The 26,601-nt window shown below is 52.1% G+C and overlaps 2 protein-coding genes across 7 annotated transcripts; one reads left to right on the top strand and one right to left on the bottom strand.

Annotated features, from left to right (window-relative positions):
* Positions 1-164: 164 nt before the first annotated feature.
* pcolce2b (procollagen C-endopeptidase enhancer 2b) lies at positions 165-4,058 on the top strand. 2 transcript variants are annotated; one of them, XM_061266076.1, is made up of 9 exons: positions 165-587; positions 661-769; positions 1,094-1,349; positions 1,515-1,639; positions 1,815-1,951; positions 2,029-2,201; positions 2,457-2,540; positions 3,091-3,258; positions 3,355-4,058. In XM_061266076.1, exons 1-9 carry the CDS (start codon positions 280-282, stop codon positions 3,507-3,509), a joined length of 1,515 nt encoding a protein of 504 aa, XP_061122060.1. In that variant the 5' UTR covers positions 165-279; the 3' UTR covers positions 3,510-4,058. The 2 variants fall into 2 exon arrangements, with proteins under 2 accessions (XP_061122060.1, XP_061122061.1); XM_061266077.1 differs by having other exon boundaries at positions 173-587; positions 3,379-4,058.
* Positions 3,673-25,532, bottom strand: sulf1 (sulfatase 1). Of its 5 annotated transcripts, none has more exons than XM_061266066.1 (21): positions 25,258-25,532; positions 22,468-22,656; positions 17,339-17,616; positions 16,867-17,106; positions 16,612-16,763; positions 14,798-14,967; positions 12,603-12,753; positions 12,355-12,530; positions 12,159-12,287; positions 11,598-11,654; positions 10,504-10,630; positions 9,589-9,844; positions 9,167-9,507; positions 8,998-9,092; positions 8,767-8,838; positions 7,799-7,974; positions 7,588-7,730; positions 7,270-7,393; positions 6,537-6,570; positions 5,687-5,740; positions 5,146-5,306 (listed from the first exon to the last, which is right to left on the bottom strand). In XM_061266066.1, exons 3-21 carry the CDS (start codon positions 17,508-17,510, stop codon positions 5,279-5,281), a joined length of 2,697 nt encoding a protein of 898 aa, XP_061122050.1. In that variant the 5' UTR covers positions 17,511-17,616; positions 22,468-22,656; positions 25,258-25,532; the 3' UTR covers positions 5,146-5,278. The 5 variants fall into 5 exon arrangements, with proteins under 5 accessions (XP_061122048.1, XP_061122049.1, XP_061122050.1 ...); XM_061266067.1 differs by having other exon boundaries at positions 5,687-5,737; XM_061266068.1 differs by lacking the exon at positions 5,687-5,740.
* Positions 25,533-26,601: the final 1,069 nt, after the last annotated feature.

The following is a 26,601-nucleotide window of genomic DNA, read 5'->3' as shown; positions in this document are numbered from 1 at the left end:
AAAAACGTCCGTATAAAAGGAATCATTTGATGTTAAAAAGAGTTGGATTTTTAAAAAAAATTCAAGTCAGAAAAAACATTTCAAACAATCAAACTAATATATTCAAAATAATATCGATGATACAATAACATAAAGCATATGTGGGTTTTTACTGTGAAGAATATGAGAGAGAGAGAGTGAGAGAGAGAGAGTGTGAAGAAAATGAGAGAGAGAGCGAGCGAGAGAGAGAGAATGCTGTGTGCATACTTTTCATGTTCTATATAATGTGCATATGTTAACATGATAGATAATGTTTTGGTGGAAATGAAAAGTCCTCCTTCTCCCTCCTCCTGTTCCCTCCTCCTCCTCCTCCTCCTCCTCCTCCTCCTCCATCGAAACAAACGCTGCATTCATCTTTTCCAGACTGCAGAGCGCTATCGCTGCGGGAACTTCCAGCACTTTACTTTGGAGCAGCAGGCGAGCAGCCCGCTTGAGTCAGGCAGGCCGACCGAGCGAGCGACAATGTGGAGAGTGTCCGGGCTGGTTTGCGCGTGGTGTCTCGTCCTCCTCCTCCTCGCCCAAGTCTGTAACGGGCAGTCCGAGAGAAGGTTAACTGCGTGCATACTTTTCTTCACTACCGAGCGGATTGTGTATTCAGTCTTCTGGTTTTGTTTCCCCTAGGCCCTCTTTTACATGTGGGGGGAACATCACTGGACAATCCGGAATAATCGGGAGTCAGGGCTACCCGGGAGTTTACCCCCCAAATAGTAAATGCGTGTGGAGGATCACAGTAAGTAAGCAAGCAATTTATTTCTGGCTCTATTTCATGCAACTAATTGTTCGATCAGCGTGTGCTTTCTAATGCGAGTTGACAAAGGGCTGAAAAGAAGGATCTATTCTTCTATTAGTAGCAGTGACTCTCAATCAATGGCACGAATCCTGATGGCAAAGCTCTGACAACGTAGCCCGAGTCACAAAGCCACGCTAAGGCAGTGTTAACATCGTACATTGTGCTTTTTCCATGACTGATCGACGACTTCATTTGGAAAAGTCCGATCCGAGCCCACTACTGTATACCCTAACAATTGCAATGTTTCCGCACTGGCCGCTGTAGGTCCCGGAGGGCAAAGTGGCGGTGCTGTCGTTCCGCTCCCTCGACCTGGAGAACGACAGCCTGTGCCGCTACGACTACGTGGACGTGTACAGCGGTCACGTCAACGGCCAGCGACTGGGACGTTTCTGCGGCACGTTCAAACCGGGGGCGCTGGTTTCCACCGGCAACAAGATGACGCTGCAGATGGTGTCGGACGCCAACACGGCCGGCAGCGGCTTCCTGTCCGTTTTCTCTGCCGCGCAGCCGCACGAGAGAGGTAGCCTCTCCTTCTCGGGCGACAAGGAGCGACGTCTTGTGTGTGTGTGGAAGTGCGTGGAAGTGGCACTCCCCCACCGCTTCGGGGTCCACGTAGTGCCGAGAGCGCAGCATTCACGTGAGGGGATCTGTCCAAGTCCATAAGTAACATTGTCTCTCTCAACAGGGGATCAGTACTGCGGGGGCAGACTGGACAAACCTTCTGGAACCTTCAAAACTCCCAACTGGCCCGACAGGGACTACCCAGCCGGTGTCACCTGCTCCTGGCACATAGTGGCACCAAAGAAGCAGGTAAAGAGGTGGAAAAAAAAAATCATCTCAAGCCTTTTTCGAGAGGCGGCTGGAATGTGAGATGGTTTTGCGTCATCCCGCAAAGCGCACCGGTCGGTACCCTTTCTCTCATCATCTTGTCAGAAGCGGCCGCGTGATGGAAGACTCCCGTTTCCCCCGCCCCCCTTGGTCGCAGATCATCGAAGTCAAGTTCGAGAAGTTCGACGTGGAGCGTGATAACTACTGCCGCTACGACCACGTGTCCATTTTCGACGGCGGTGAGATCAACGACGCCAGGAGGATCGGGAAGTACTGCGGAGACAGCCCCCCGGCGTAGGTGGTCTCGCGCCTCGCTCGTTCTGTCGCGACCCGTCTCGCACATCCCCCGTGTCGTACGGCTCGCTCGGCAGACCCGTGTTCTCCGAGGGGAACCGGCTCCTCGTCCAGTTCCTGTCGGATCTCAGCCTGACCGCCGACGGCTTCATCGCCCACTACAAGTTCCGGCCCAAGGAGTTCTCCGTCACCACGCCGCCGCCGCCGCCGCCCACAAGCACACAGCCTGCGGTCACGAGCAGGCCCATACGTAGGTAGCAAGATTCATCCTACATCTCGGCGGGTTCGACAAAGAAGCGCTTCTTTTTCCCCTCCGCTCATGTGACCTTGTTAGTTTGCCATTAGGGGTATTGCGATCACAAACAGTATTGCTGGAAAGTCCAAACAGGGCTCATCCTATAAGCTACTGTCGTATCCATGTGCCTTAAAAGGGGGCGGGGCCAAACTGATATCTTGCTCAGAAAAATGACCATATATTATTATTGACGCGCGCATTGGTTTGCAGCACTCAAGTACTCGGTGGCCTTGTGCCGGCAGAAGTGCAAACGGCGAGGCACACTGGACAGCAACTTCTGCTCCAGCAACTTTGGTGAGGCTGTCCGCAATTTCTCCTTCCTGTTTGAAACGTTTATCGACAATGATTCTGTTCTTGAAGTCAGGAGCCTCTGTACAGTACAGGCAGGCGCCTCAAAGGCGTCCTTGAGAGGGAGGTCGGGCCGGGCCGGGCCGGGCCAAGCCAAGCCAGGCCAGGCCAGGCGAGCGTACAGTACGGCCACAGTGTATTCACCCGCCGGTGTTTACCTCTGCGGGATGTTTACCGCATGACTGGGTTTGCTTGGCATTCCTAAAAAGAGGAGGAGGAGGAGGACTGGCATCGGGGCCGTGTTTGGTGTGGGCACCTCAGGCTCGGGTGGGAGCCCAAAATACGAAAGGCATAATTCTGGAAAATGTAGTACTTCTGAAATGGCTTGTGTCAAAATAGTTGACGCTATGCCGTAGCTGCCTGCCGCCAATCGAGTGTGAAATTGTCCAAAGCAGCCAATGTGTTCTTTCTTTAGCGGCCATTTGTGAAAATACGTCCGTCTTTGAGCGAGTCAGCCAATTTGTCGCATTTCTTCTGCTGTCTGCGTCTGTGGCAGTGATTAGCGGCACGGTCATTTCGGCCGTGGCGCGCGGCGGCAGCGTCCACGCAACTGTGTCCATCATGAACGTGTACAAAGAAGGCAACCTGGCCATTCAGCAGGCGGGGAAGACCATGAGCACCAAGATTGTCATCCTGTGTAAGACGTGCCCGTTGGTCAGGAGAGGTGAGTACCACCGTACCCGTGTGGAAGTGGCGCACATTCTCACGCGTGGCCCCCTCCCCTCCCCTCCGTGGTTCCACCCACCGCCGCCGCATTCAGGCTCTGTGTGTGTGACCTCACCAGGCTTGAACTACGTCTTCATGGGCCACGTGGACGAGGAGGGCCGCGGAAAGGTGAGCCCCCAGCACTTTGTGCTGGCCTTCAAGACCAAGAACCGGAAGGTGCTCGGCGTGCTGAAGAACAAGCGCTGCTGAGGCCATGGCTACCTGAGCGAACTACTTTATTAATTAAAGAGTTAATATAAATGCTTTTTTGGGGGGTTTTCAAAACTGGAGTTAAAGTATGAAAGTATTTACTAGGAGCTTAGTCAGCACAATGACCTCCACGATGTGACAAAAAGTTGTTCACAAACAATGCTGGGATGGTTGAGAGGTTTTTATTGTCATGGCTTTCCAGCAACCAGCATCTGCACGATCGTACAGGAGCACCATGCCTTACAATCCAAAGCAATGTGCAAAAATGAATGTGATTGATTGAAATTAGTGTCTGAAAATCCATTTTGATTGCCATTATTTATGACAGATGGGACACGAACCTTACGCACACATGCACACACGCACACACAATTTCAAGTGTTTAAATGTGTTTACAATGTAAATAAGTCAACATTTTATGAGCTAAACCAACGGAAAACAAAACGACAACAAAATCTCCTGTACCGTAGCATCCAACATATTTCAAAAAAGGAAATCATTAAAAAAAAAAAAGTTCCAAAGTGCATTGGGGAGCGTTGTTTTTTTTCCACGCACTCACACTCCTTAAAAACAAAATGCATGGAATTATTCCATTTCAATCCCAACACTTAGCTGCATTAAGGCTTTTATCTAAATATATATATATATATATATGTATATACTTTTTTTTCTTGAAAGAAACTGTCAGCTAATAATACATTTAATAATAAAGTAGAAAAATACCTTTGAAAGTCATTATGCGAGTCTGAATGACTGACAGTGTCAGTCATGTGTCTGGTCAGAGTTGCGGATCGCTTGGTTGAGGCAGAGAGCCGCTGCCCTCCAAGACCAACGCCAGGGGCGGCACTGCGGCGCCCCGGTCTCGGGGGCTCCCGGGAGTGCCGGACCTCACGTTGGGCCGCAGAGGGAGGAAGCCTTGGTCCTGGAAAATGTCGCCCTCGTCGTTAATGGTGCCGGGGTGAGTGGCGTCCACGTGGGTGGGGTGGAGCTCTCGGGCGTTGTGAGCGGGCAGGATAGCGTCGTGCCGTGTGTGCAGCTCGGTCGGGCCCTCGCCGCTAAACACGTCCCCGTCCAGCTCCTCCAGCTGGCGCACCGGCCCCTGAGGCCGGCCCCCCCTTTGCCTCTTGGCCACAGGATCTGCTTTCTTCTCAAGCGTCGGAGCAGACGAGGGCGTCGGCGTGACAACCTGAGGCCACGACCTCGGCACCTGGAGCGAGTCTGTCTGAAGGGGGTCCTGTTTCTTTGGCGGGGAGGATGCTGGCGTTGAGCTGGGGCCGGGAATGCCGCCGCCGCCCGGAGTAACGCGCCGGGGTGGCTGCCCCGTCTCCCGCTCTCGTTGCCTCTTCGACGGCTCGTCGGTAACGGGATCTGGCTCGGGTGTCGGCAATAGGATGGAAGTGGGTACGGCGTCCCCCTGGGGTTGGACTGCGTTCCTCTCGGGTAAGTGGTTGACAACAGGATGGGGTTTGTTCTCTAGTGACGGCGGAGGGCTGAGCGTGATGACCCTGGGAAGGTCTCCCCTAAACCAGACATCCCCAGCCTCCTCTCCGCTGCCCGCGCCCCCAGAGCCCAGCTCGTCGTCCAGCGTGGGGCGGGATTGGTTCAAAAAAACAGGCGGTCGAAAGAGGCGCTCCACGTCCTTGCGGAAGTCGGCCCAGTCGTCCGCTCCCGGGCTGTAGTCGGGCCTCCAGTCGTAAAGGCTTTCGTTGATGCTATACAGATCCTCCAGTCCCTGCCAGTTGACGTCCTCTTCCGTCAGGTTGGGCAGTTTAACCCTGTCGTCCGTCCCAGAGTGCCCTGAAGGAGGAATGGAAAGACATTTCACGATCTATATGGGACAGAAGCGGGAGGATGCAATTTTGGATGGTGCTCCAGCGTCATGCATTGGGTCAAGCGGCGCAAACGCATGCCGCCGCCACCGAGAAGCGAAGAGGCAACGCTGCAGCGACAATCCGCCGCAAAAACAAAGCCACACACGGGAAGTGAAAAGACGCGCGGTCGCTCTGCAACCTGGAATCAAAACCCAAAAGCCGAAGAAATCTGCAGCAGCAGCAGCGGCGGCAGCAGCAGCAGCGGCGGAATGCAAAATAGAAAGCAAAACAATGAAAGCTTCCTGGGATGCTAAATAAATGCATTGTTCGGAGTGTGTTGTGGTCAGAGCCGACTAGTGGACTCACAGGAAGGAAAGGATGGGTCTCCTCTTTGAGCGCTTTCCGTGCTGCTGTCGCCTGCTAAGCGACAAACACACGTCAAATTGAGATTCTCGTCACGGATGAGATGACCATGGAGATGATTAGGATCGTGATGATGGTGGCGGACATTGACGGAATAGTTTGACATTTCCCTTTGCTTCTCCAGCGTTGAAGCTGCTCCATAGGAGAACACTGCAGCCAAGTGGAGACAGCGGGGTTCTTCACTCAGGATAAGATCATGAGTGTTTACTTTTTGTCATGACCTGACTGATTTCACGTGAGAACTCTGGAATGGAATATTTGCAGGGCAAGTTAACATTAGCACGTCGTGCTTTGTTCTTATACTTCCCGGCCGGGTTAAGCAAACGTTTGAACGTCTCCAGAGCGAGCTGGAATTAAGCTGGTGTTTCGAGTCACGTATCCTCAAATTGTCCAAGCGGAGACCGTGGAGTCCAATACTTTGCTCTGTGAGGTTTTTTGAAGTTGTCAAACTATCCCCGCAGGTAATGATGGGACGATGTCATGCATGTCATGGACGTGCATTAGAATGGCCGACCGACACAGACTGTGATCATGCGTTTCCCAAAAGAGGTGGAGAGTGCTCGCCGCTCTGAAAAGAAAACCACGGCAATCCGACTCGACTGCGCCGACGGGGGGGGAGAAAAAGTCGGGGCCGGCTCGCGTCAAATGTTAGCGCCTTCCCCATGCAGACCGCCGGCCGGCAAAGGTCATGGATGGATTAGTGCAAAGGAGGGGCCCATGCAGGTGTTAACGCGACTGGAGAAGAGGCAAAAAAGAAAAGAGCCACAGAAATGACAAAGAAATATGTGGATACCTGTGTGGCTCAAAGCTGCCTCCATCTTTACCCCCTGATCAGGAACATAAAAGCAATCCATTGTTAATCATCTGATTCAAAGGAGACGCCGGAAAGATGGGGAAAAAAAAGATGCTTTCACACTGAACCAAAGCTGATGGTGTGTGCGGCCGGCGGCAAAAGAAGGAAGGGAATTAAGTTGAGCCAGCCGCTGCTTTTCCTTCTGGTGCCTGCCCTGGCCACCAGGAGGCAGTAAATTACAGGCTTACAGTAAATGGGAGAGGAAAAAGATGACAGGGCTGGGCTGTTTGTGCTCAAATGCATCCAATAACCACCATTAGAGATGCTAGTATTGTTAGCACGCCTATGGCGTTTGGCATTGTGTGTTAGCATGAAGCTAACATCATTTCTTGAGGCCAAGTTATGTGCTTGCTTGCTGATGTTCCATAAAGTGTCATTGTCTTGATTTAGCTGGACGGTTCGCTTCAACTCGTGAACTCGACACCACTTCAGTCAGGCACACATAGAGGAAAGACGGTTGTGTGTGTGTGTGTGTGTGTGGGTTGGTTGTGGGTGCGTGCGCGCGCAGGTGAAATCAAACATCACGTCACTCATTCGCGAGCATCTCCGTGAGCACCGCTTGGCTACGTTGCCGTTGGTCGCTCATCATTCCCAGTCCAATCATGCGACATGCCGACGGATACGTGCGTGGCGGGGTCAAGTGTCATCATACGGTAGGGAGCGCGCGACGTACCCGCGTCCGAGCCTTTGGGTCTGGGGTTGCACTGCTTGTAGCCCTGGCAGCTCCTCATCTCCATCAGTTGGCCGTGAAGAGAGTTCAACACGTCGCGATCCACCTCGTACACGCCGTTGGTCAGCTGACAACAAGAGATGCTGGTTGAGATGCTATTTTGCTAAACGGGAGCATTTGTGTTAGCTTTGAGTCCCGTGCTGCCCCTCTGTTGCTACACAGGGATCTATTTTGGGGCGCTTGCTAGGTTTTTCATCATTTGTCCTTTTGTTGACTGTGAGGCAATTGATGTGCTTGTGCACCAATTGGCGTGCGTCCCACCTGGTAGGGATCGCTGTTGAGGTCAAAATACTCCAGGAAGCCAGTGGAGAACTCGCAGAAGAGGGTGTTGTGCGTCTCGTTGATGGTCCTCAGGCACCAGTAAGTGTTGTTGTTGGAGCTGGTGCATGCGCAGAAGCCGCCCACTGTAGCAAAAATGTCGACACCATTCGGATCAACCCTATTTGAGCGCAATTGCCCGTAACCGACGTACGTGTCCAGAAGGGGGCGGTCTGCCAGTGGTCGTCGTTGTGCGTGAAGCAGGTGAGGCCCGGCAGGCTGCAGTCGTCGCCCTTCTTCAGACGCTTCTTCTCCTTGCGCTCCTTTTTGCGCCGGCGGATCTCGTCGTACGGTTGCGTCTTGCCGTCCAGATTGTGCGCCGCCGACTCCCTGGGATGCGGAAAAAGAAAACACAACGCAACACACTGTCACATGGCCGCACCCTAATGACTTGATCACAAGTTTGAAGGGTTATGGCAATGCTAAACGTTGGCGTGTCTACGTGCAAAGTTGTATATGAATTGCACAACTCGTAGTTTCTACTTTTTTCCACCTTTGGTGACACGTGCGTGCGTGCGTGCGTGCGTGCGTGCGTGGTCCATTCTCATTCCAGCCTAGCGACTTCACAACAGCTGCTTTGTGTCTGTTGCAAGATTTTGGGTGAATCATCACGTCTTTGCATGCAACCTGATCACTTCCAGACGCAATAGGAAAGAAATCAAAGCCACGGCCCTGTCATTTTGATTTCTCATAATGCTAACAAAACAAAACAAGGGTCTGGATGATAGGCTTGTCGACAAATTTAATAGTTGCCAACATGACACGTTATTTTTCCTGATTTTATCATGCTTTCCTTCTCCCATTGCTTGTCATTTCTTTTGCTGCCTGTAGCTGACACAAATGTGGCCTAATAAATGTTTCTGGTTACACAAAGTCATCTGTTTTCCTGCTCGTAAAGAAATAGCTGTGTTTGGAGGCTGCGTTTCTTGACACAAATCCAAATTTGAAATTGGAAAGTGGGGCAAAGTTGAGACTTTCTAAAGCCGCTTGAATCAAGTCGGGTTTACAAATTGAGTTTCAATTGAGGAATTCAAAGCGGGGGGGGGGGGGGGGGGGGGGGCCTGATGCAGGCTTGCAGAGTTGAAAAGCGCCACTCACTCTCTCACTCTCTCACTCACTCACTTAAATGGATGCAGCTGATCATTCCTATTCTTCAACCTCTCAGCCTTGCTTCTCTCCCCTTTGCTGTAAAAACTGGTGGAGAGACACAAACGCACAGTCTGACTACAGCGGCGCTAACAGTTAGCGTCAATAATTCCTCTGTTGGATTTTCCTACATCCATATCATAGCGTGGAACAACACTCACAGGCATATGCATGTATATTATTGATCCTGTGCGACGAAGAGAGTACCTTTTCTTTCCGCAGTCGCATTCACCTGGCCGCGTCCTCTTCAGATGGCCTCGGACTTCCCGCAGATTTTTGATTTTGTCTTGAAGCGCTTCGATCTGCCGACATTTTGTTTTGTGAAAGGTCCGCACGGTACGGTAGGTCTGCCGTTTGAAGTGTGCTTTCAACGCACCTCTTGGTCCACGTAGCTCTTGTGGTCTTTCCAGGCTCTGGAGGACTGGTAGATTTCCCTCTCACAGTGGACCGAGTCGTTCATCAGGATGTAACACTTGTGGGTGACCTTCAGGGACTTAGGGTACCCGACCGCGTTGGTGTCGTCCGCCAGCATCTCCTCGGAGCCGTCGTCCGAACCCGAGTCCGTCTCGTCCTCGGGCGCGTGCTGGCGCTTGGTGAGGGCGCGGCGTCGTACGGCGCTCCGGTCGTCGGCCTGCAGGTCCACGTCGTAGATCTGCCCCTCGAATTCCACAGAGAGAGACCTGGCGGCCCGCGTGTGGACGAAACGCGGCCGATAACCTGGAAAAACATCCGCAGACCACTTACGCTCATTTCATTGGTGACCTTGAAGCGGTGACGATATTTCGGATTTGCACTCACGCTGTCCGGGGGAAGTCTGGCGGTGTGAGCGCCGGTCCAACCTGGAGGCCTTGTAGAGCGCGTCGGAGCAGTGGCAGCCCCTCTCCTGGGTGTCGTAGCTGCTGCGGGGTCTCAGGCTGCGGGCCCTCTTGGAGCCGCCGCCCTCCTTGGAGCCGCCCTGCTTGGAGCCGCCCTCCTTGGAGCCGCCCTCCTTGGAGCCGCCCTTGCACTTCTGGATCCTCCACTTGCCCGTCATCTCCTCCACGCAGTGCCACTTCTAGATGGAAGCGTCAGAAGGAATGAGCTCATCGCCTGGCGCTCGTCAAACATCACGACCACACGAAATGAATCGGATGTGTCAGGGGAGTCCCCGCTTTTTTGATTTTGTTTTCACATTCCGATAGCACTCGCCGGTCGGGTCCGCTCCAAAATGCGTCAGCGTATAATTACACACCGACGCCCTTTCTCTCGCACATCCTCTGTCTTTCTCTACGGGCGTGATGAAGTCAGTTCAGCGGAGGAATTAAGAAAAGTGGCAAGTGGACCAGAGACATCTGTAGTGTGGGAACGAGGGCGCAAATACACATTCCTCTTGGAAGAGCGGCCGGCGCTCGGGGGTGCAACGAAAGAACGAGCCGAGGATGAAAACAATCTGTTTTGCTTTACGCTTCCACCGAACCTTCACGCCGGAGGTTCAGGAGAGCAAACAAATGGGAAGAGGAGTAGGGGGGGAGGGAGGGAGGGAGGGAGGGAGGGAGGGAGGGAGGGAGTTAGGGAGGGGTGAGATGGAGCGAGTTGACCTCACACAGTTGTCGTAAAGTTGTTGGAAGTCAAATCGTACTTTTGATACTTTTGCTTCATGCTTGATTTGAAAGTAAACGTCAAGACTTCATCCTTATCTCCTACATGAAACAAGATTCGAGGCATTTTTGGTACCTGTCCCGGCTGCTGGCACGGCGTCTGGAACTCGGCTTGCTGGCACGTCTCCTTCACTTTCATGTACTTGGGCAGGCTGTTGGTGTGCTGGGTGCTGGCCGAGTCGTCCTTCTTCCTGAGGATCTTCCTGCAAGCGGCGAGAACCTCGTCATCCCGGGTCGAGCTCATTTAACAAACAATCTACATTTCTCCACAGCTTTGACCTCAGCTTGGCTTCGGCCCCACAGCCGCCGCCGCCGCCGCCACAAGACCTGGCTGAGGCACCACTCGGGCCCATGCCAACCTACCCCTAACCCTCCCCCTCTTCTCACACCCCTTCCTCTTCTCCCGTTGCCAACTCGGGCCTCACGCGCAAGCCACAGACAGAGTGACGGCAACAAATGAGCTGCCCCTTTGCGATGGCCATCTGGAGCGCTTGGGGGCGTGACGCCAAGGCTCGGCAAGATGGCTGTTTAATGACGGCTGATAACTAAATTAGGAAGGTCAGTCTATTCTCTCCGCATACCAACAGGTCGTCAAGTCAGAAACATCGGGCGAGGGAAAAGCCAGGGCCGCTGCCAAACGAGCCAAAGTGCGTGCGCCAGCAGATGTTTTGCTGCTAAACGAGTGGAAAAAAACAAAGACAGAGCCGAGCCAGAGCCGAGCCAGAGCCGAGCCAGAGCCGAGCCAGAGCCGAGCCAGGCAATTTGGGGCAAAAAAAGATATTAGGAGAATGAAGACTTTTTTTTTTCTTCTCTTCTCTCCCTAATGTGTTTGTGGGAGGTTGTCTTGTCTATAGTGCAGTTAGTAAACAAATCAAATTTCTCAGTTATGGGCTGTAATAAGAAATGATCATAAATCGTATGAACTCTGGCCGCTCGCTCCAGTTTCAAATGAGAATTCAGAGTTTGATAGATTTTGTACTTCTTAGCCTCCGAAAAGCAAAAGAAAAAAAAATGAATTTAAAATCTCGCTCGACCCTCACAGACTTCCGAAACCGTCTGTCAGATCGCACATCACCTGGAAAAACACATTGGAGGTTCACAGCAGTGCTTGGATGATATGGATGCGGTGAAAAAGGTTGGGGGAGAAAGGAAGAAAAAGCTCCGGTTTACCCTCGCTCCACAAGGAATGTGTCCCTCCAGACTTTGGCTTTCCGGTTGGGTTTGAATCTAGGAAAACAAAGAAGCGGATAGTAAGGTGGGTGTTCACGTACGGAACGGAAGGCACGCCGCTTACAAACGCTCAACTATTACAATCGTTCAGAAAGCTGAAGCTCAAACGATTCACCGTCGTTTAGGTTTGGAGCATTCAAAAGCTGAAATATGCTTTTGATACTGTCAAAGTGACATACTTTTCATCTGGCTTTTGTTTCTCTGTTTGTTTTCCATCATGCCGCAAAGTAAAGTCGGCAGTTTCCACTCGGCCCTCCCCTTGCGGTGTCGAGAAACAATAAATTGCAGCGGAGCGACCTCAAGCACGTCTCTCGCCGAGCGCCCAATTGGCTGACACGAAGCAGCCGCGGGCAACAGTTTTGACAAAACAAACCCAATGTCAAAGATTAAATCCGGCAATTACAACCGGATTTAGCGGTGATTCTTTTGCAGACCACCGGAGGGCGCTCACGCACTACATTGGCAAAGTTAGCGACAAATATTCGTCGTGTCCACACCAACCTATTGCCGGTCCTTTCCTGCTCCAGCAGCTTAAGGATGGACTTTCCGTCCATGTCCGGGGGCGTGTCTAGCCCGGCAATGTGGAGGATGGTCGGCGCGAGGTCGATATTGAGCACCAGGTGAGGATTTCTAAAATACAACAGTGTTCACCTTGACAGCGGGCATACTTTGAAAAACAAGTCAGCGGTTGCCTTACACTGCGCCGGGCTCCACGTTGGGCCCTCTCAGGAAGAACGGCACGCGAATGTCAAAGTCGTACGGCATGGACTTGCCCTTGACCAGCCCGAACTGACCGATGTGGTAGCCGTGGTCGGCGGTGTAGATGACGTAGGTGTTGTCCAGCTCGCCCGTCTCCTCCAGCATGTCGTAAACCTGCGGCACAATGTGACAGCGTGAGAAAAGAGCCGCAGAATAAGGGACCCCAAAAAATGCTCTATCAGGTACCTTTTGGACGGAGTCGTCCACGGACATGAGGGTCTGTAGCCGCTTGCGGTGGAGGAAATTGGTGAAGTCCATGTGGATGGGCTTCATGGGGCCCGTGTACTGCATGATCCAGTGCTTGTCCATGTTGGGGGCGTAGTTGTAACTGGGCGTGCTGGTGGGAAACCGACCGACCGACCGACCGACGAGTGAGTGAGTGAGCGAACACCAAAAACAAATTCAAATGAACACAAACGCTGTCGCAACACACGTAGACTGATAATATACGTAGCAACAATGCTCGCAGGGTTAGCCTTAATTCTCTCGGACTCCAGCATGCTATCTTAATAGCGCAGGGGACTGACTGGTGTATACGTTTACAAAGGCCATATTGTGAAAGATCCCTCTTGTAGCAATGTTTGCACGCAAGGCTGTGAGAGGCCGTCTGTGGCGGCTGGCTAACAGGTGCCACGCTCGTCCGCCACGCTTGACAGGCGTCAATAGCGCCTGTGTTGGTCCTGGGAAAAGGTTCTCGACAGTGCAGTGCCAGCGCCCCTCTCCGGCCGAAAGCGCCCGGCCTCTCGCACAGAGACCAGACTCAGCAGCAGCAGCAGCAGCAGCCGCAGCCGCCGCCGCCGCCGCCGCCGCGCTCTTGGCTCCGACTGCTGACAGACGGCGCTCACCTGTCTGCGTGGCTAGCGAGACCACGTTCAGTCTGTCAGACTGCAAAAACAAAGCAGCAGTACTAGCCGTTCTTCGCCGAGGATAAACAATACGTGCCTTGATACGTTTTGGATACTTCCTTCTCGCGAAATGCTAACGTAGTCAAGGCTTTTCTTCCAGGAACTAATGGACCAAATGTTCCTGGTAGTGAGTGCCACACGAATTTCCCCCGCAAATGGAACGGGCCGGGCCGCATTCCACTCATGGGAGCCATTCCGGTGAAATGGCACGAGGTACTTGGATAACACCAATATCTCCTTACTGACATTCCCTTGAGCAACACTCAATGTTCTTAGACTGTTGGGAAAACCACATCACATCCACAGCGGTTAAACCTACAGGAATGTTAATCGCATTAAGAAAACACATCCCCGGCCGGCAAGCGTGGCTGTCCAAAGTACAGACTGCGCTTATGATTTACGAGCCGCCGCCGCCCGCGTCTACTGCCACCTCGCCACTTGATGCAGTCAGAGTTATGGCTGCTTAAGGGGGGGGGGGGGCAATGCCAGCGAGAGCGTCTTCCCACGACAACAGCGCTCACAACACAAACGAATATGCGTATTATTTTTTATGAGCAGCAATTTGTGGCTTCACCGTGTGTGGCTCTTTCAATGGAATTGGAGATCAAAGTTTGATGAAACGCTGTCTAATAGGAAAGAAGTCGTTACAGACATAAATAAATATTGCTCATGTGTCTTCTTTTGAAATAAGAAAAATAGCACTCGAACAAAAATGGAAAGAAATAAACCTTTTTATCATACAGAAGTGTGTGTGACACCACTGTAGTTCTTTTCAAATCAGCAATAACTTTTCTAGCTGACGCTCGTTAACCGTGACACGACTACGCTTTAAGCATCTGCACCGACTAAAGACGGACTCTGTGAAAAGCAAATTCATTCCAATGTGTAAGCGCCACCAAACCATCCCACGCATGATCCGATCCCCTTTTGGTCATCCTAAATCGAAAGGAATATTGCCTGCCACAAAGGGTGCTCTCCACACTACACAATGCATTCCTCTGGGATGTGCGGGGAGAGGGGGGGGGGAGAGAGAGAGAGAGAGTACTGATTGATATGGACAGGGTCAGGAAGTCCCATGTGAGGGAGGGGAGGGCGCAAAACTAAGAAAGAAACAGAGGGAGGGGATGAATGGAGCGACAGGGCAAACAGGCTTGGGAGGGAATGTTAAGTGGGCTAAGTGACGGTGAAAGCGGGGCGCTGGGAAAGTCACGACACAACTTTTTGCTTGGAAAGTGTGTTAGGGGAACCTGAAGGGAGCCAACGGGAGCTGCCGAGACTCGCGATTGTCACGGCAACCTGCAAATGCACTCTGTGTGACTTCCTTCCACTGACAGTCCAGGCTAAACTTGACTTTCAGTTGAATGGTCTGACATATCCTTGGACCAATGGCTAGACTCATCTTGTTTTGAAAAAATGCAAAAAGAGGTGGATTTGTCAGACAATAGTGGCTTTTGGACTGTCTGGAGGACTACTCACATGTGCTGAGAGGCATTGGGGAAAAACTCGGCGTACTGCGGGGCCGAGTCTTCCGGGCCGTGGGGGGCAGCGTGGCTGATGACCATCATCACCGGACGGTGCGGGTACATCCTCTTGGACATGCGGAAGAAGTTAATGCTGTCGTTGGTGATCAGGTCGGTGAAGTAGTCCTGAAAGAGCAAGCGGGAGGGAGAAAGCACGCCAGAGGAGGCTGTGAAGCGGGTTCAGCGAGTACACGCAGCACCAGCACCAGCACCGGCACCGATCTGTTGAGTCAACAGCTGGCAGTAGATACAGAGTAAGGGTTGTTCCCTCGCTCGGGTATCCGTGCGCTATCGAACGGGACTCTGGCGGATGCCGAACAGTCTGCTGCCGTTTTTCTTTTTTTTGCAGTCACTCGTTTCATTTTTCTTCGGGCAAAACAATAAATAAAACTTTTATTGTGGACACAGTGTCTTCTGCTTTTCAATGTGGCCCAATTTGCCAAGGGCCTGGCGTACGCCGCGTGCTCAGAATGAGGCCGGGGGGGCGGGTTAAGGTAGATTGTCACAAATGGGCTTTTATGAATCGGCCGAGCTGTCTTTTAGGGCAAGGCTACCACTGCACGTGCCTGAAGCGTGTCAATTGGTGTGCATGGATGTTAGACAAGACGCATTGTCGCTTTGGAAAAGCGGTTTTCTTCTCTACGCTACTGTGAAGATTTCTTCTTCTTCAGCTATTTTAGTAGCGCTTCATAAAAATGGGGATAGAAAAGTCGTGCCATTTGTTAGTTCAATTTAGCACAGCCAGCCCTGAGCTGAAAGAGCAAAAGGTATTTCCCAATTCCCAGATTGTGGCTGAGGGTGCTTCGGAGTTCACCAGGGTCTCATCAGATCACAATGTTTGAAGAAGGTCCTAACAGCGTCTAAAAGGGAGACGGACGGACAGACGGACGGGCTGGCTGCTTGTCGTGCTGGTGCGAGTCCACTTTTTTATTTTTCCTCACCAAATAGGAAATAGCGTGTCCATTTGCTTCGAAAACCACAAAGTGCTGACCACGTTGGAGCCTTGTAAACACCTCATGTGCCTCCCGCCGCCGTTCAAACATTTGTTTGCCCCGTCCCTCCGTCCGTCCGTCCGTCACGAAAGGTTGACAAGCTATAAATCTCTGGCAACCGTGGGAAGATGTTGGCACACCAGCGCCAACGCTCACTGACAGCTCTTCGGAAAACACGCAGGCCAGACGGCCGCAAAAAGAGACAGGAGAGACCGCCGGCGGGTTCATCTTCGTTGGCCAAATTCCCCTCGCATTCCTTCAGAGGTAGCAAAAGTACTCCCAGTCTGTACTTAACAGATAGAACTACCCGTTCACGCGACAAGAGGTGCTAGCCTGTTAGCTAGCAATTCAAAAGAATAAAGCAATTGCGCTGGATCGTAACCAGCCCAGAGAAAGAACCGCAATCTGTTTCAAAGTAAAAAGCCATCGTCAAGTGGCCAACAGATAGAGAAATCGACCCAATTGCTGTGCGAGAGGTTCTAACGACTTCCCGCCAGGGCATTCCTCCTGATGGAGCCTGAGCCCAAAGCGGGGTTTATCATTTGGCTGCCTAAATGTTACCGTCTAAAGACTGATGCCAGGCGAGTCAGTCATAACAAAGTCAGCCACCCCCTCCCTTTGATTCCGCCCGCCAGAATTCCTGCGCAGCATCGTGATAAGAGAAGCCGCGTCGCGCGCGTCTGTGTTTATGAGGAGGAGATCTAACCTGTCATTTTCAATTGCGTGAGAAGGATCGACAGTCTCTAGTTTGATTGCAGGATTCCACGGGAAGACATACCTTGGCGTAATTGGCGCCGTGTTTCTCCTTGTAACCGTTCCGACAGACGGTGTAATTGTAGAAGCGGGAATTTTTGATGAGTCCGACCCACTCGCGCCACCCAGGCGGGATGTAGCTGCCGTTGTACTCGTTGAGGTACTTGCCGAAAAAGGCTACGGGAAGAGGGGAATAAAACCGCAAGTGCTTCAACCTCAACAGATGGCTGCTAACCAAAACAGCAGCAGCCGCCGAGCTGGCTGTAAATGCGTGACCCACCTGTCCTGTAGCCGGTGTTGTTGAGGTAGACGGCAAAGGAGCGCGGCTCGTGCTGAGCCTGCCACGAGGGCGACGAGCAGTTCTCGTTGTTGGTGTAGGTGTTGTGGTTGTGGACGTACTTGCCCGTCAGCATGGAGGAGCGTGACGGGCAGCACATGGGCGTGGTGACAAAGGCGTTGGTGAAGGAGGTGCCGCCGTCCTCCATGATCTTGCGGGTTTTGTTCATGACCTGCAGAGAGCCTGGAGGGAGAAGAAGAGGAAGAGGGGTCAGGGCCGAGCTCGGGAAGAATGGTGGTGAACCTTCTGCTCCAGATGACATTTTCTCTCAATGATTACAATGTGCACAGATAATGGGACAGATGGCCATTTGGGCGTGTTTAATATTTCATGTGAGCCACTGCATTTGTTGTTTTTTTCAGCCTTTTAGGTAAATATCAAATATGCAAATTCAGAAATTCTGCATCCACCTTACCTAGTTCCACATCCTGGTCATCAGTCATAATGAGGATGATGTTGGGCCGGATGTTGCGGCGGTCCCTCTGGATGCGGCCCCTGAGGCCCTGGGCCCGGGTGGTGGCGTAGGCCGAGACGCCGGGAGCCAAGCACCAGAGGAGCGCCAGGCAGGACAGCCACCGCGGCAGCATTTTGGATGTTTGGGGAGCGCTTGGTCAGGTCGAGGGGAGGGAGTGAGGGAGTGAGGGAGTGAGGGAGGTCCGCCCGGGCCGCTCACTCGCGCCCGACTGTGCTCAACTGAGAAGAAGCAACAAGAGAATAGAATCAGCAGAGAAACAGAGGAGAGCGCCCGCCCGCCCGCCCGCCCGCCCGCCGCTCTCTCGCTCCTGTCCCTTCCAATCACCAGCTCACATCTCGTTCCCTCGTTGAAGCGGCGCACGTAGAAACGACTCCATCCCTACCTCATCCCGTCTGACTGAGCCGAGGCGAGGCGAGCCGAGACCGCCCGCCCGCGCCATTGGCCGCTCGGGCTTACGAGCGTGGGCCAATTGCGGAGCGCTTACTGCCCATCACTCAACCCTCCCCCCCTCCTTCCTCCCACGCGATGAGTCAAGCGTGACACAGTAGGGAGGATGAGACCACACTAGGGGAGGAGGCGGAGGACGAGGCGCGTTCAGGGGGCAGCGCGAGGGTTCCGCCACATTAACCTCGCCGCCGCAGTCGCCAATCACAGATAACCAGCGGCGCTTTGCAGCCGCTCGCCATGTCAAGGCCCCTATAGACCGCCCGAGTATAAAATGAACCACTTCCAAACATTGGTCCTAATAAAAAGACCCCAATTGGAAATAGCTTTTGGCAAGCTGCTTTCTATTCACAACGAATGAGCTGGACAGAAAATGGCAGCTCACCTGAGCCTTGTTAAGTTCTCCGCCCCATTTCAATTCTTCTCATATTAAATTCACGGCCCTCAAACATGACCTTGAAGTGGAAGTCGTTATTGTTACGACGCTTGGCACCCGGTGAAATTGCAAATTGCGCGCTGGCAGATGAAATCCACCCAGACCGTCGACACGTCTTTTAAATGCATCAACAAATCCACCTAATGACGCTGGTTGTTGCCGCGCGCGGGCGCCTCGCGTCTGCTTCTCGTCCGGCGATATGACAAGAAGTGTGAGAATGGGCGCTTTAAGAGCACTTTGTGCGCTCGCCGTTCCGCCGTTGCAGATGAGACAGCCAGAGCCAGTCATGGTGACAGCCCTGTACAAACATTGGCCGGCCGGCCGGCCACAAGCTCACATTGAATCTCTCGCGCACACCAAAATCTCGGAGAGACTTTCTCGCAATAAAACACGTATTCCTGCGGTGAGGGTCCGACTGCAACGCTTCCCAGAAACAATGACAAAAAATAAATGTCACGTCTCTATTTCTGTCCAACTGTGAAAACCCAACTGTCAGCCAGGCATTCAAAGTAAAAAGAAATAAAAAAAAAAAAAGAATGACTGTGAGACTCCACTAAACCACATTTGTAACTTAAATTCTTTATCTTAATACCTGTGCTTCATTCATTTTGTAGCATTTCTCTTGGATGCCGTGAGATTATTTGGGGGGGGACCAATCACATCTCTCTGTGTTGCCTAGAGGGAAAAAGAGTGGTCGCCACCAGAATCACCTGACGCCAATTAAAGCGAGGACAAGAAAGGTCATTGTGGAGTTTGCCACAAATCTCATGTTAGCGATACGCTCGGCTAAAAGGCTATCAATAGCTCCGCTGTCCGGAATGGGCCAAGCGGGGGTCACGCAGCTGCCGGGCGGCGTCCGCTCCAACCGCGCGTCACCTCCAATCTTCGGCTCCGCTCGCTCTCATGCGGGGTTTATCGGCGCTAACGAACCCGAGCCAATGTTTGCTAACGGTGCTACTAGGTCACTGGATTGATTCGGTGGGATCCTCCGACTCAAATGGCGTTCTCATGCGGACGCAACGCCTCTCTAGCGAAGAAGGAAATCATGACATGCTGCCGCCTTGCAAATCACACTTTATAACAAAGCATGATTAAAAACACTTGCGGCTGAATCCACTTTGATGTCCTTTTCAGAAATCCTTTGTCATTAAAGTAGGAAAGAAAAACGAAAACACTACATGAGCAGCTTCAAAACTCAGTTTTACTTTGCCACATGAAATTTGGCAGAGACGTCTATCACGAGTAAAGCCACAAAGTGGTCTCGCGAACCCGTCCGTCCCTGAAAAGAACCACGAGGCAGGCATACTATTTTGCTTTCAAGTGGCCCCTGTCGAGTACCATTAGCCATTTTTAGGCGTCCGTCAAAACAGAACCCCGGGACCATCCGGTTTTGTTTCAAAATCTCAAATTGAATTGCATGTCTATTACGAGCAGAGCCACAAAAAAAGGAACACAAAGTTTGGCATTTGGGCTGGAAGCAAACATTTGTGGCCCTTTCCAAAAGTCTTTGCGTCCAAAACCTCACCTTATCTTTCTCCCCCCCCCCCCGAGACATTTTTGCGCAACTCACGATGGCGCAAGCAAGCAGCTTTCCTGCCGGTTATTTACTATGACAGCGCTGCGTTTTGTGCGCCCAACATAATAGAGGAACTCGCTCGCTCGCTCGCTCGCTCTCTCGCTCGCGTAACCAAGCGGCGCAGCCCAACTGACTGGCTCGGCAGTCGGCATCCTCTGGTTTTGGGGCCCTCCAGCCACATGCTGACCGTGCCCTGACCCAAATGGTCATGTGGCTTTGATGGTGGCTTGTTGAAGCCAACCTCAGCAACCTGAGGCTACCCGCACGTACTCTGTGGGTTACAAAGGAAAGGGGGGGGGGGGGGGGGGGGGGGTAACCAAGGTAACAAAAGTCACGTCAGATTCTGCTTACGATTGGCTCGCGTATTTATTTCAACAATGGCCAAGAGGCTGCATCTGGCTCGGGTTCTGTTCGCTCTGAACATTTATCAGCTGTCACTGAAAAACAGCAGACGCGCCGCGCCGAGCCGAGCAGGCAAATAAGCCGATGCTTTTGCTCCGACACGCGGCGGAAAACTGATCCAGGTATTTCCGCTCTCCACTTTAAGTCTGGCCAAAAGGCTGGATCTTGTTCACGTTAACATGAAGAGGGCGGGAGAGGTGAGGAGGTTCACGTTCCCGCGAGCCAAAACCCAAACCAGATGCCGCGCCGCCGGGAAATAAATCAGTCAACCGGCGAGCGAGAACAATGGCCATTTCGGAGCACCTCAAAATCCCTGGATACTTTTTCCGGTCCGTCCGTCTACGGGACAAAACGCCGGGACGTACCGCGGCGCGTTCTGATCCCCCCCCCCCCCTCCCTCTCTCGCTTTCAGAAGGGGGAAAATGATTATGGGAAGGCCTTATGTTAACATTGAGGCTTGTCCAAATATTTCTGTAATCCCAGGGAATTTGGCTGGTCAGCTGCCACGAGGACTGACGAGGGAGGGCCTTTTTACACTGAGGAGCGCCTGTGTCGGGGTCCGCCGCCAACGCCGGCCGGGCCAAGGCTAACGGCGTCCCGCGCAGCTCCCGCTTAGGCCTCCCCATTAAAGGCGCTGAGCACCCTGAAGGAGAGCTCTGTCCTCACGCTGGCTGCGGGTCTTCACCCGTGTGTGTTCAGACCCTTAAATCTGATGATTTGCTTGACCAAAATCCAGCGCTGGGAAAAATGTGTACTTTGACACTGTGCCTTAATGAGGACTTTGCAATTGAAAAAAAAAAAGGCTCAACAAAGAAATGTTCACCTATTTCCAACAGCAGCAATGTTAGCCTAATGCTAACGCAGAATGGGAACCACCGTAAACAGGCTAGCTAACGAATGGCAAAACTGCTTTCTGTCAACGTGACAAGTTGAAGGAAAAGGACCTAGCCTCGGCCAAACGTCAACCTTGACTATTATACTGAACTCCCTCAAAGCACGTTTTTATCCCCGGCATGGTAAGAGACCCTTTATATCGCCAAGGTTGCCAGGCCACCCCCTCCCAAACTCCATCACTCATGTGTAATTAAATGAATCCTGATCCAAGAAGGTTTGCCAAATCACGAGGTGGTCGGCTGAATTTTGAAGCAGCTAAGAGGGGAAAGTGATTTGAAAGCACACGCAGCCAAGGTCGTACCAGCAGACTGCCTTGTTTGGAGCAGGGGTGGGCAACACTTGGCCGACGGGCCACAAAGGGCCCACTGAGCCTTCAATGAAAACCCATTCATGCCAAGTTGCATTAGTGAGCCGCCGATGAATACAATAATATACAACACGTTTGTAATTCTCCAGCCATCAGAAACACTCCATCAGGCCGCAGGAGCTCTGGAGAGAGTCAAGAGAACGATCATACGAGCGGCTCGCCACCCGTGTCTTTTTACCCACCCACACGTCAAATATGTCCCGATAGAAACCATCGCCCCCTTCCGACCGCAAACGAGAGCGAGGGCTAATTGAATTGCTTGAAAGGGCTTTCCGCTGAGAATACGGCGGCGGGCTCGCCTTTCTTTCCATGAATTGAGCCTTCAGAAGCGGCGCTCGAATCCACTTTGAAGTGTGAAACGCAAAGTTGAATTGAAGTTAAATGTCTTACCAATGATGCTGATTGGGATCGCGCCGGGCCCTCAATAACAAACCTTCTTGTGACACTGCTGTACCGAGAAGCACACAAAAGAGCTGAGTCTTCAGTGTTGTGTGGTTGAGTAGGAGCTCATCTCCAGTAATAGCTGAACTGAGAGTCTTGTCATAATCACACTATTGGAGTAAACGTCAAGCCGGGGAGCATCATTTAAGAGTGAAACTTGACCCCCCGGACTTTGCATTCTTGTTTAAAAGACGAGACGCCGCCAGCCAGCGTGACCCGGCGCGCCGTAAACAACAAATACGTCTCGCGCGCCGACGTGGCAGCGCTCGTCAAAACACGATTCGCCCAATTGCACCTGTGCCAGTCCTGCGTGGGCATTCACAAACGAGTGGCTACGGGGGAGGCGATCGTATGGCGTGCGGGTCGCAATGAAGATTAGTCAAACAGACGCAGACATCAAAACCCGTAGGAGCTCGCGTTTCCATCGCCCGCGGCTTTCCGAGGCATGCCGTAACCTGGTTTGTAAACTTTGTTGCCTAGGAGACGCTCGGGTGGCCAGCCGGGGGTACCTTAGGTCCGTCCGTCCACGCGACGGTGGCCGGAGGCTAGCGAGCGGCACGGGGCCAAGTTGGTCCGCCGCACGGCTAGAGGAGGGGCGTGCTGGCTGGCTGGCGTGCTAGCTGGCTGGCTGGCTGGCTGGCGGAGGCTGAATGGGTTCAGCGGCTCCAGGGGTGAAGCGAAGAAAAGAAGCAGGCGAGCTGAAACAAACGCGAGCTTCTATTAGTGGACGTGCTGGACTGGAGGGGCGAGGAATTCATTCATTTGCAACTCCCCCTCTCGCCCCCTTCTCCATCCATGCCCTTCACTCCGACCCTCCCACCCCATTATCTCTTTTCTGGAAAAGCGGCTCATGAAAGGAAAGTGGCGCCCCCCCCCACCCAAAAAAAGTAAAAATTCCGACAGGCTGGCTTAATTGTACACGATACAGACAAGGCCCTTTCTCTTTCCCGTCTAAAACAGATTGCTTCTCCGTGGGGAGGGGATTATTAGACAAGAGGGGTGACAAAGCAGGGACAGTGCGGCCCTCTGGGGGGTGCCACATAAAGCCTGCACATGGTGCGCGGCGCGCGCGTGTACACGTTCTGCGAGGTTTCTTTTATTCACGCTCGTGCCTCCCGATCACTTGTCACGCTGCCAATCAAAGTCGGCTATTTATCTCGCGTGGCTGAGCTGTGCGAATGCTCCCGACTGTCTGACAACAGAGCAAAACGATCAATTCTTATGGATTTTGGGGAAAAAAAACGTTCAAAGAACGAGCTACCGTTTTATTTTCAGTGGCTTTGGTCAGACGCAGTGAGCAAAAGGCTCATTTAGCAAAGCAATGCATGAGAATTCCTTCCAGTGATGGCGAGGACTCGAATGTTTGCCTGCTCTGACCTTCGCCGCTCAAATGAGGCTGAACAAACACATGGTGGGGGAGGTTGGGGACAGGGGGACGGACGGACGGCCGGACGGCCATTGTGAGCTTTAAAATAGTTCAATGCTGCAAGGCGTGTTACCCCTGGAGACACCTTCTAAAAATATATAGAAATAAGCGCCCGAAAGCTCTGAAATGGCTCGACGACGGCTAATGGCTGAAGCGTCAACAGGTTCGACATTGATGACGTTAATCTCGTTTGCGATCATGTCAATGATAGCCTTTCTCTTGAATCAATCCAAACTCTTTGTTTGGCCACCCACTCCAAACATTGTGTAAATGAGTTCAACGGTGAAGTCACCAGCAGAGGGCGCTCTTAAGAGATCCGTGAGATATGCCGTCACCCCAGTTGCAAGCAAAACTAATTAAGAAAATGGAGCGCAAGCAAATCTCCTGATACGACACATAGCTGGCTGCTACCGTTCCAAAACGAGCCGCAAGAATTTGTCCCGCCCATTAGTCATTAGATCAACTCGGTGACGGGAACGGCAGTTTAGTGACTCCCAAGATGGTAGAGTTGCTACTTGAATAATGTTTGACTTGGCCAGAGACAGAAAACCCAAAGCCTCCCACCAAAGTTCTGATCATTTGCAGCAGCTGCCGCTCACTCATGTTATGGTTTGTAGCGGGCTGAAGCTAAACTGTTTAAATTGCTCACCCTTGCAGTCTAAACACCAGAGAGAGAGAGAGAGAGAGCGAGAGAGAGAGAGAGAGAGAGAGAGAACTAACTTCTTTGGTCAAGTGTGAACGCTATCAACCCAGGCCCACAAAAGAAGTGGGTGGACGAGTGTGGATTGAGAGCAATTCTCCGTTCACACTGAGACCGAATCTGTCTGTTGTGAACACTGTGCTGTCTTGACACTTGTCAGGTTCGGCAACTCCAGCATTTTGTCCAAGTGAAGACGATCATCAGAACCCTGACGCACAAGTGGACCAAGAACAATTCCAGGCTGTGTTTGGTCAAATATGAATGAACCCTGTCAGCGGTGGAGTCACAAGAAAACTGTTGTGCGGTTGCTTCCCTTCACTACATTTGACAAGTTTTTGCGACACGTCAGCTGGTGGGTAACACCTACATAGATTTCAGTTTGGACCTTTTCTTTTGACTGGGACACTTTCAATCGGATCATTTCACACGAGAGAGAGAGAGAGAGACAACGGCAACCCAAAGTCTCCCTATCAAGATCTGTCATAGTACTTTGGCGGCCACATTTTTCAAGAGCGTCTGATTTAAAAAGCCGCAACCTAGCGGGGGTTAAGTACTTCAAGTAGCGGGCAGGAAGCGCAGCTACGCCTGGTTTACCAGGGTCAACACCGGCTCGCACAACAGCGGCTTTCACTCGCTCCGCCGGCTGCCGCCGCGTCCCGTCCCACGCGCCTTCTTACAGCTCAGGCGCACAGAGACCCCGTCGCCGGATAGAAATACTGGACCGTTTGCTTTCTCGCTCGAGGTAAAGTTACACCTAGTGGCAAAAGAGAGGTGGCGAGGAGCGCCAAGACTTGACAGCTCCTCCGCAAGCAGCTCGATCATTTAGGTTTAAGATGGACACCGTTGATAGAGGTTTGATATGTCTATCCTGGACACTCAAGAGTCTTTGTGAGTTTCCGCGGTGACGAGCGTGTCGTGTTCCGTTAGGGACATTTGTCATTTTCCTACTGATGGGGGAAATGTCGGATTCTCGCTCTGCCATACGAGAGACCCGCGACTTTCAGACAAGAGGTGGTGAAACAAAATGACATTAATGGAATGTGCCGCGGACTAATCCCTTGAGACGGAGGAATTTGCCACACAGGGAATTCCTGTCATCCCCAGTTGTAAAAGTGAGGTCCTAACGCAGCACCGCTACCAATCTCGACTCCAGCAGAATATTTGGAAACCTACCTGGCAGGCCAGAGCAGAGCAGGGCAGGGCAGGGAAGGGCAAGGCAGGCTGGCAGCGTGCAGCAAAAGGAGTCTTGCCAGTGTTCCGTGCGCTCATAGAGGACTTGATGGCGCTGAGGAGGGAGGACTGAGGGGGGACCACACAGCGCCTGGAAGACAACCTCTCTCCTCTAATCCCCTCTCCGATGTGATGACACCCTCTAACCTCGACCATCTGTTGAAACACGTCCCGCAGCAGTCAGTTCACCCGCCGCCGCCGTGTCGAGAGAGAGAGAAAGCCCCCCTCCCTCCCTCCCTCCCTCCTGCGCTGCCACCTCCCACCCCGTGCTCGCCTGCCCCAATCACAGGCCGGCTGCTGGGTGGCTCCTCGCAAACCGGGAGGCAGGGGCAGGGGCAGGGACAAGGACACGGCGCAGGACACACAATCACAAGTTGGGAAGCAAGAAAAGACCTGGTACTGGTAACCTGAGAGACTAAAAGAGGGAGGGAGGGAGTGTGTGTGTGTCAGAGACAAAGTCGAGGAGGGAGATGGAAACGAATGGTGGCATATCGTTCCTAAATATTGCCACAAACATGAAATAATGACAGACACGCGGGTATCTGAAGGTTTGAGGAAAAACTGCTCAATATGTTTGAAGGCCTCTTGGATTGAATTTAAGACAAGTGGCACCACAATACTTATTGCACCATTTTTTATAGTCTATACTTAGCATGTTGGACTTTTTGATGTACTTTACAGTTTCATCAATTGTGGTGTTATGAAGTTCTATTTAATTATAATATGGGCCTTCATCTTGGAGAATCCGATTGATGCATTTGTAGGAATTCCCCTCAAGAAAGAAATGCTTTCTATTGAAACCAAAAGTTGACATTTTGAAAGGATTAGCAGATGAGAAAACAAAAGAAAAAGCAAAAACTTAATGGCTTTCAAAAGGGGGTGAGAATGTCGCAAACTCTTGAATTTATTGTCGGGTAAAGCTGAATTTTTATTTCACAGGCTTTTCTTTCCCAACGCTTTATAACGTCAATAGAATACTTTGGAGGCAAAAAGACAAACGAAAGGCCAAAGGGAGAGGAAGAAGAAGAAAAAAGAAAATCAATTTGAAGAAAAAGGGTCAACGTCGGGCTCTCCGTTTGTCGTCCTGCCTGCTCACACTGCAAAGCCGTAAAACAAGGCATTGGCCCCATGGTGGGAACTCAACTGTTACATCTGCACACAGTCGAAGCCGCAGCAGCCCAGCGCAGCGCCGCCGCCGCCCTCACACCTCTGTGCGATAAATCCTTACAGTTCCACGGGCCGCATTCCTGGCCCTCACCACCTTATTGCCTCCAGTTAAAAAAGGAG

This window comes from Syngnathus typhle, linkage group LG19 (genome assembly GCF_033458585.1).
Source record: "Syngnathus typhle isolate RoL2023-S1 ecotype Sweden linkage group LG19, RoL_Styp_1.0, whole genome shotgun sequence".
NCBI classification, from domain to species: domain Eukaryota; kingdom Metazoa; phylum Chordata; class Actinopteri; order Syngnathiformes; family Syngnathidae; genus Syngnathus; species Syngnathus typhle.
Note: the sequence above shows the minus strand (reverse complement) of the source record. Positions and strands in the feature narration are given on the sequence as shown.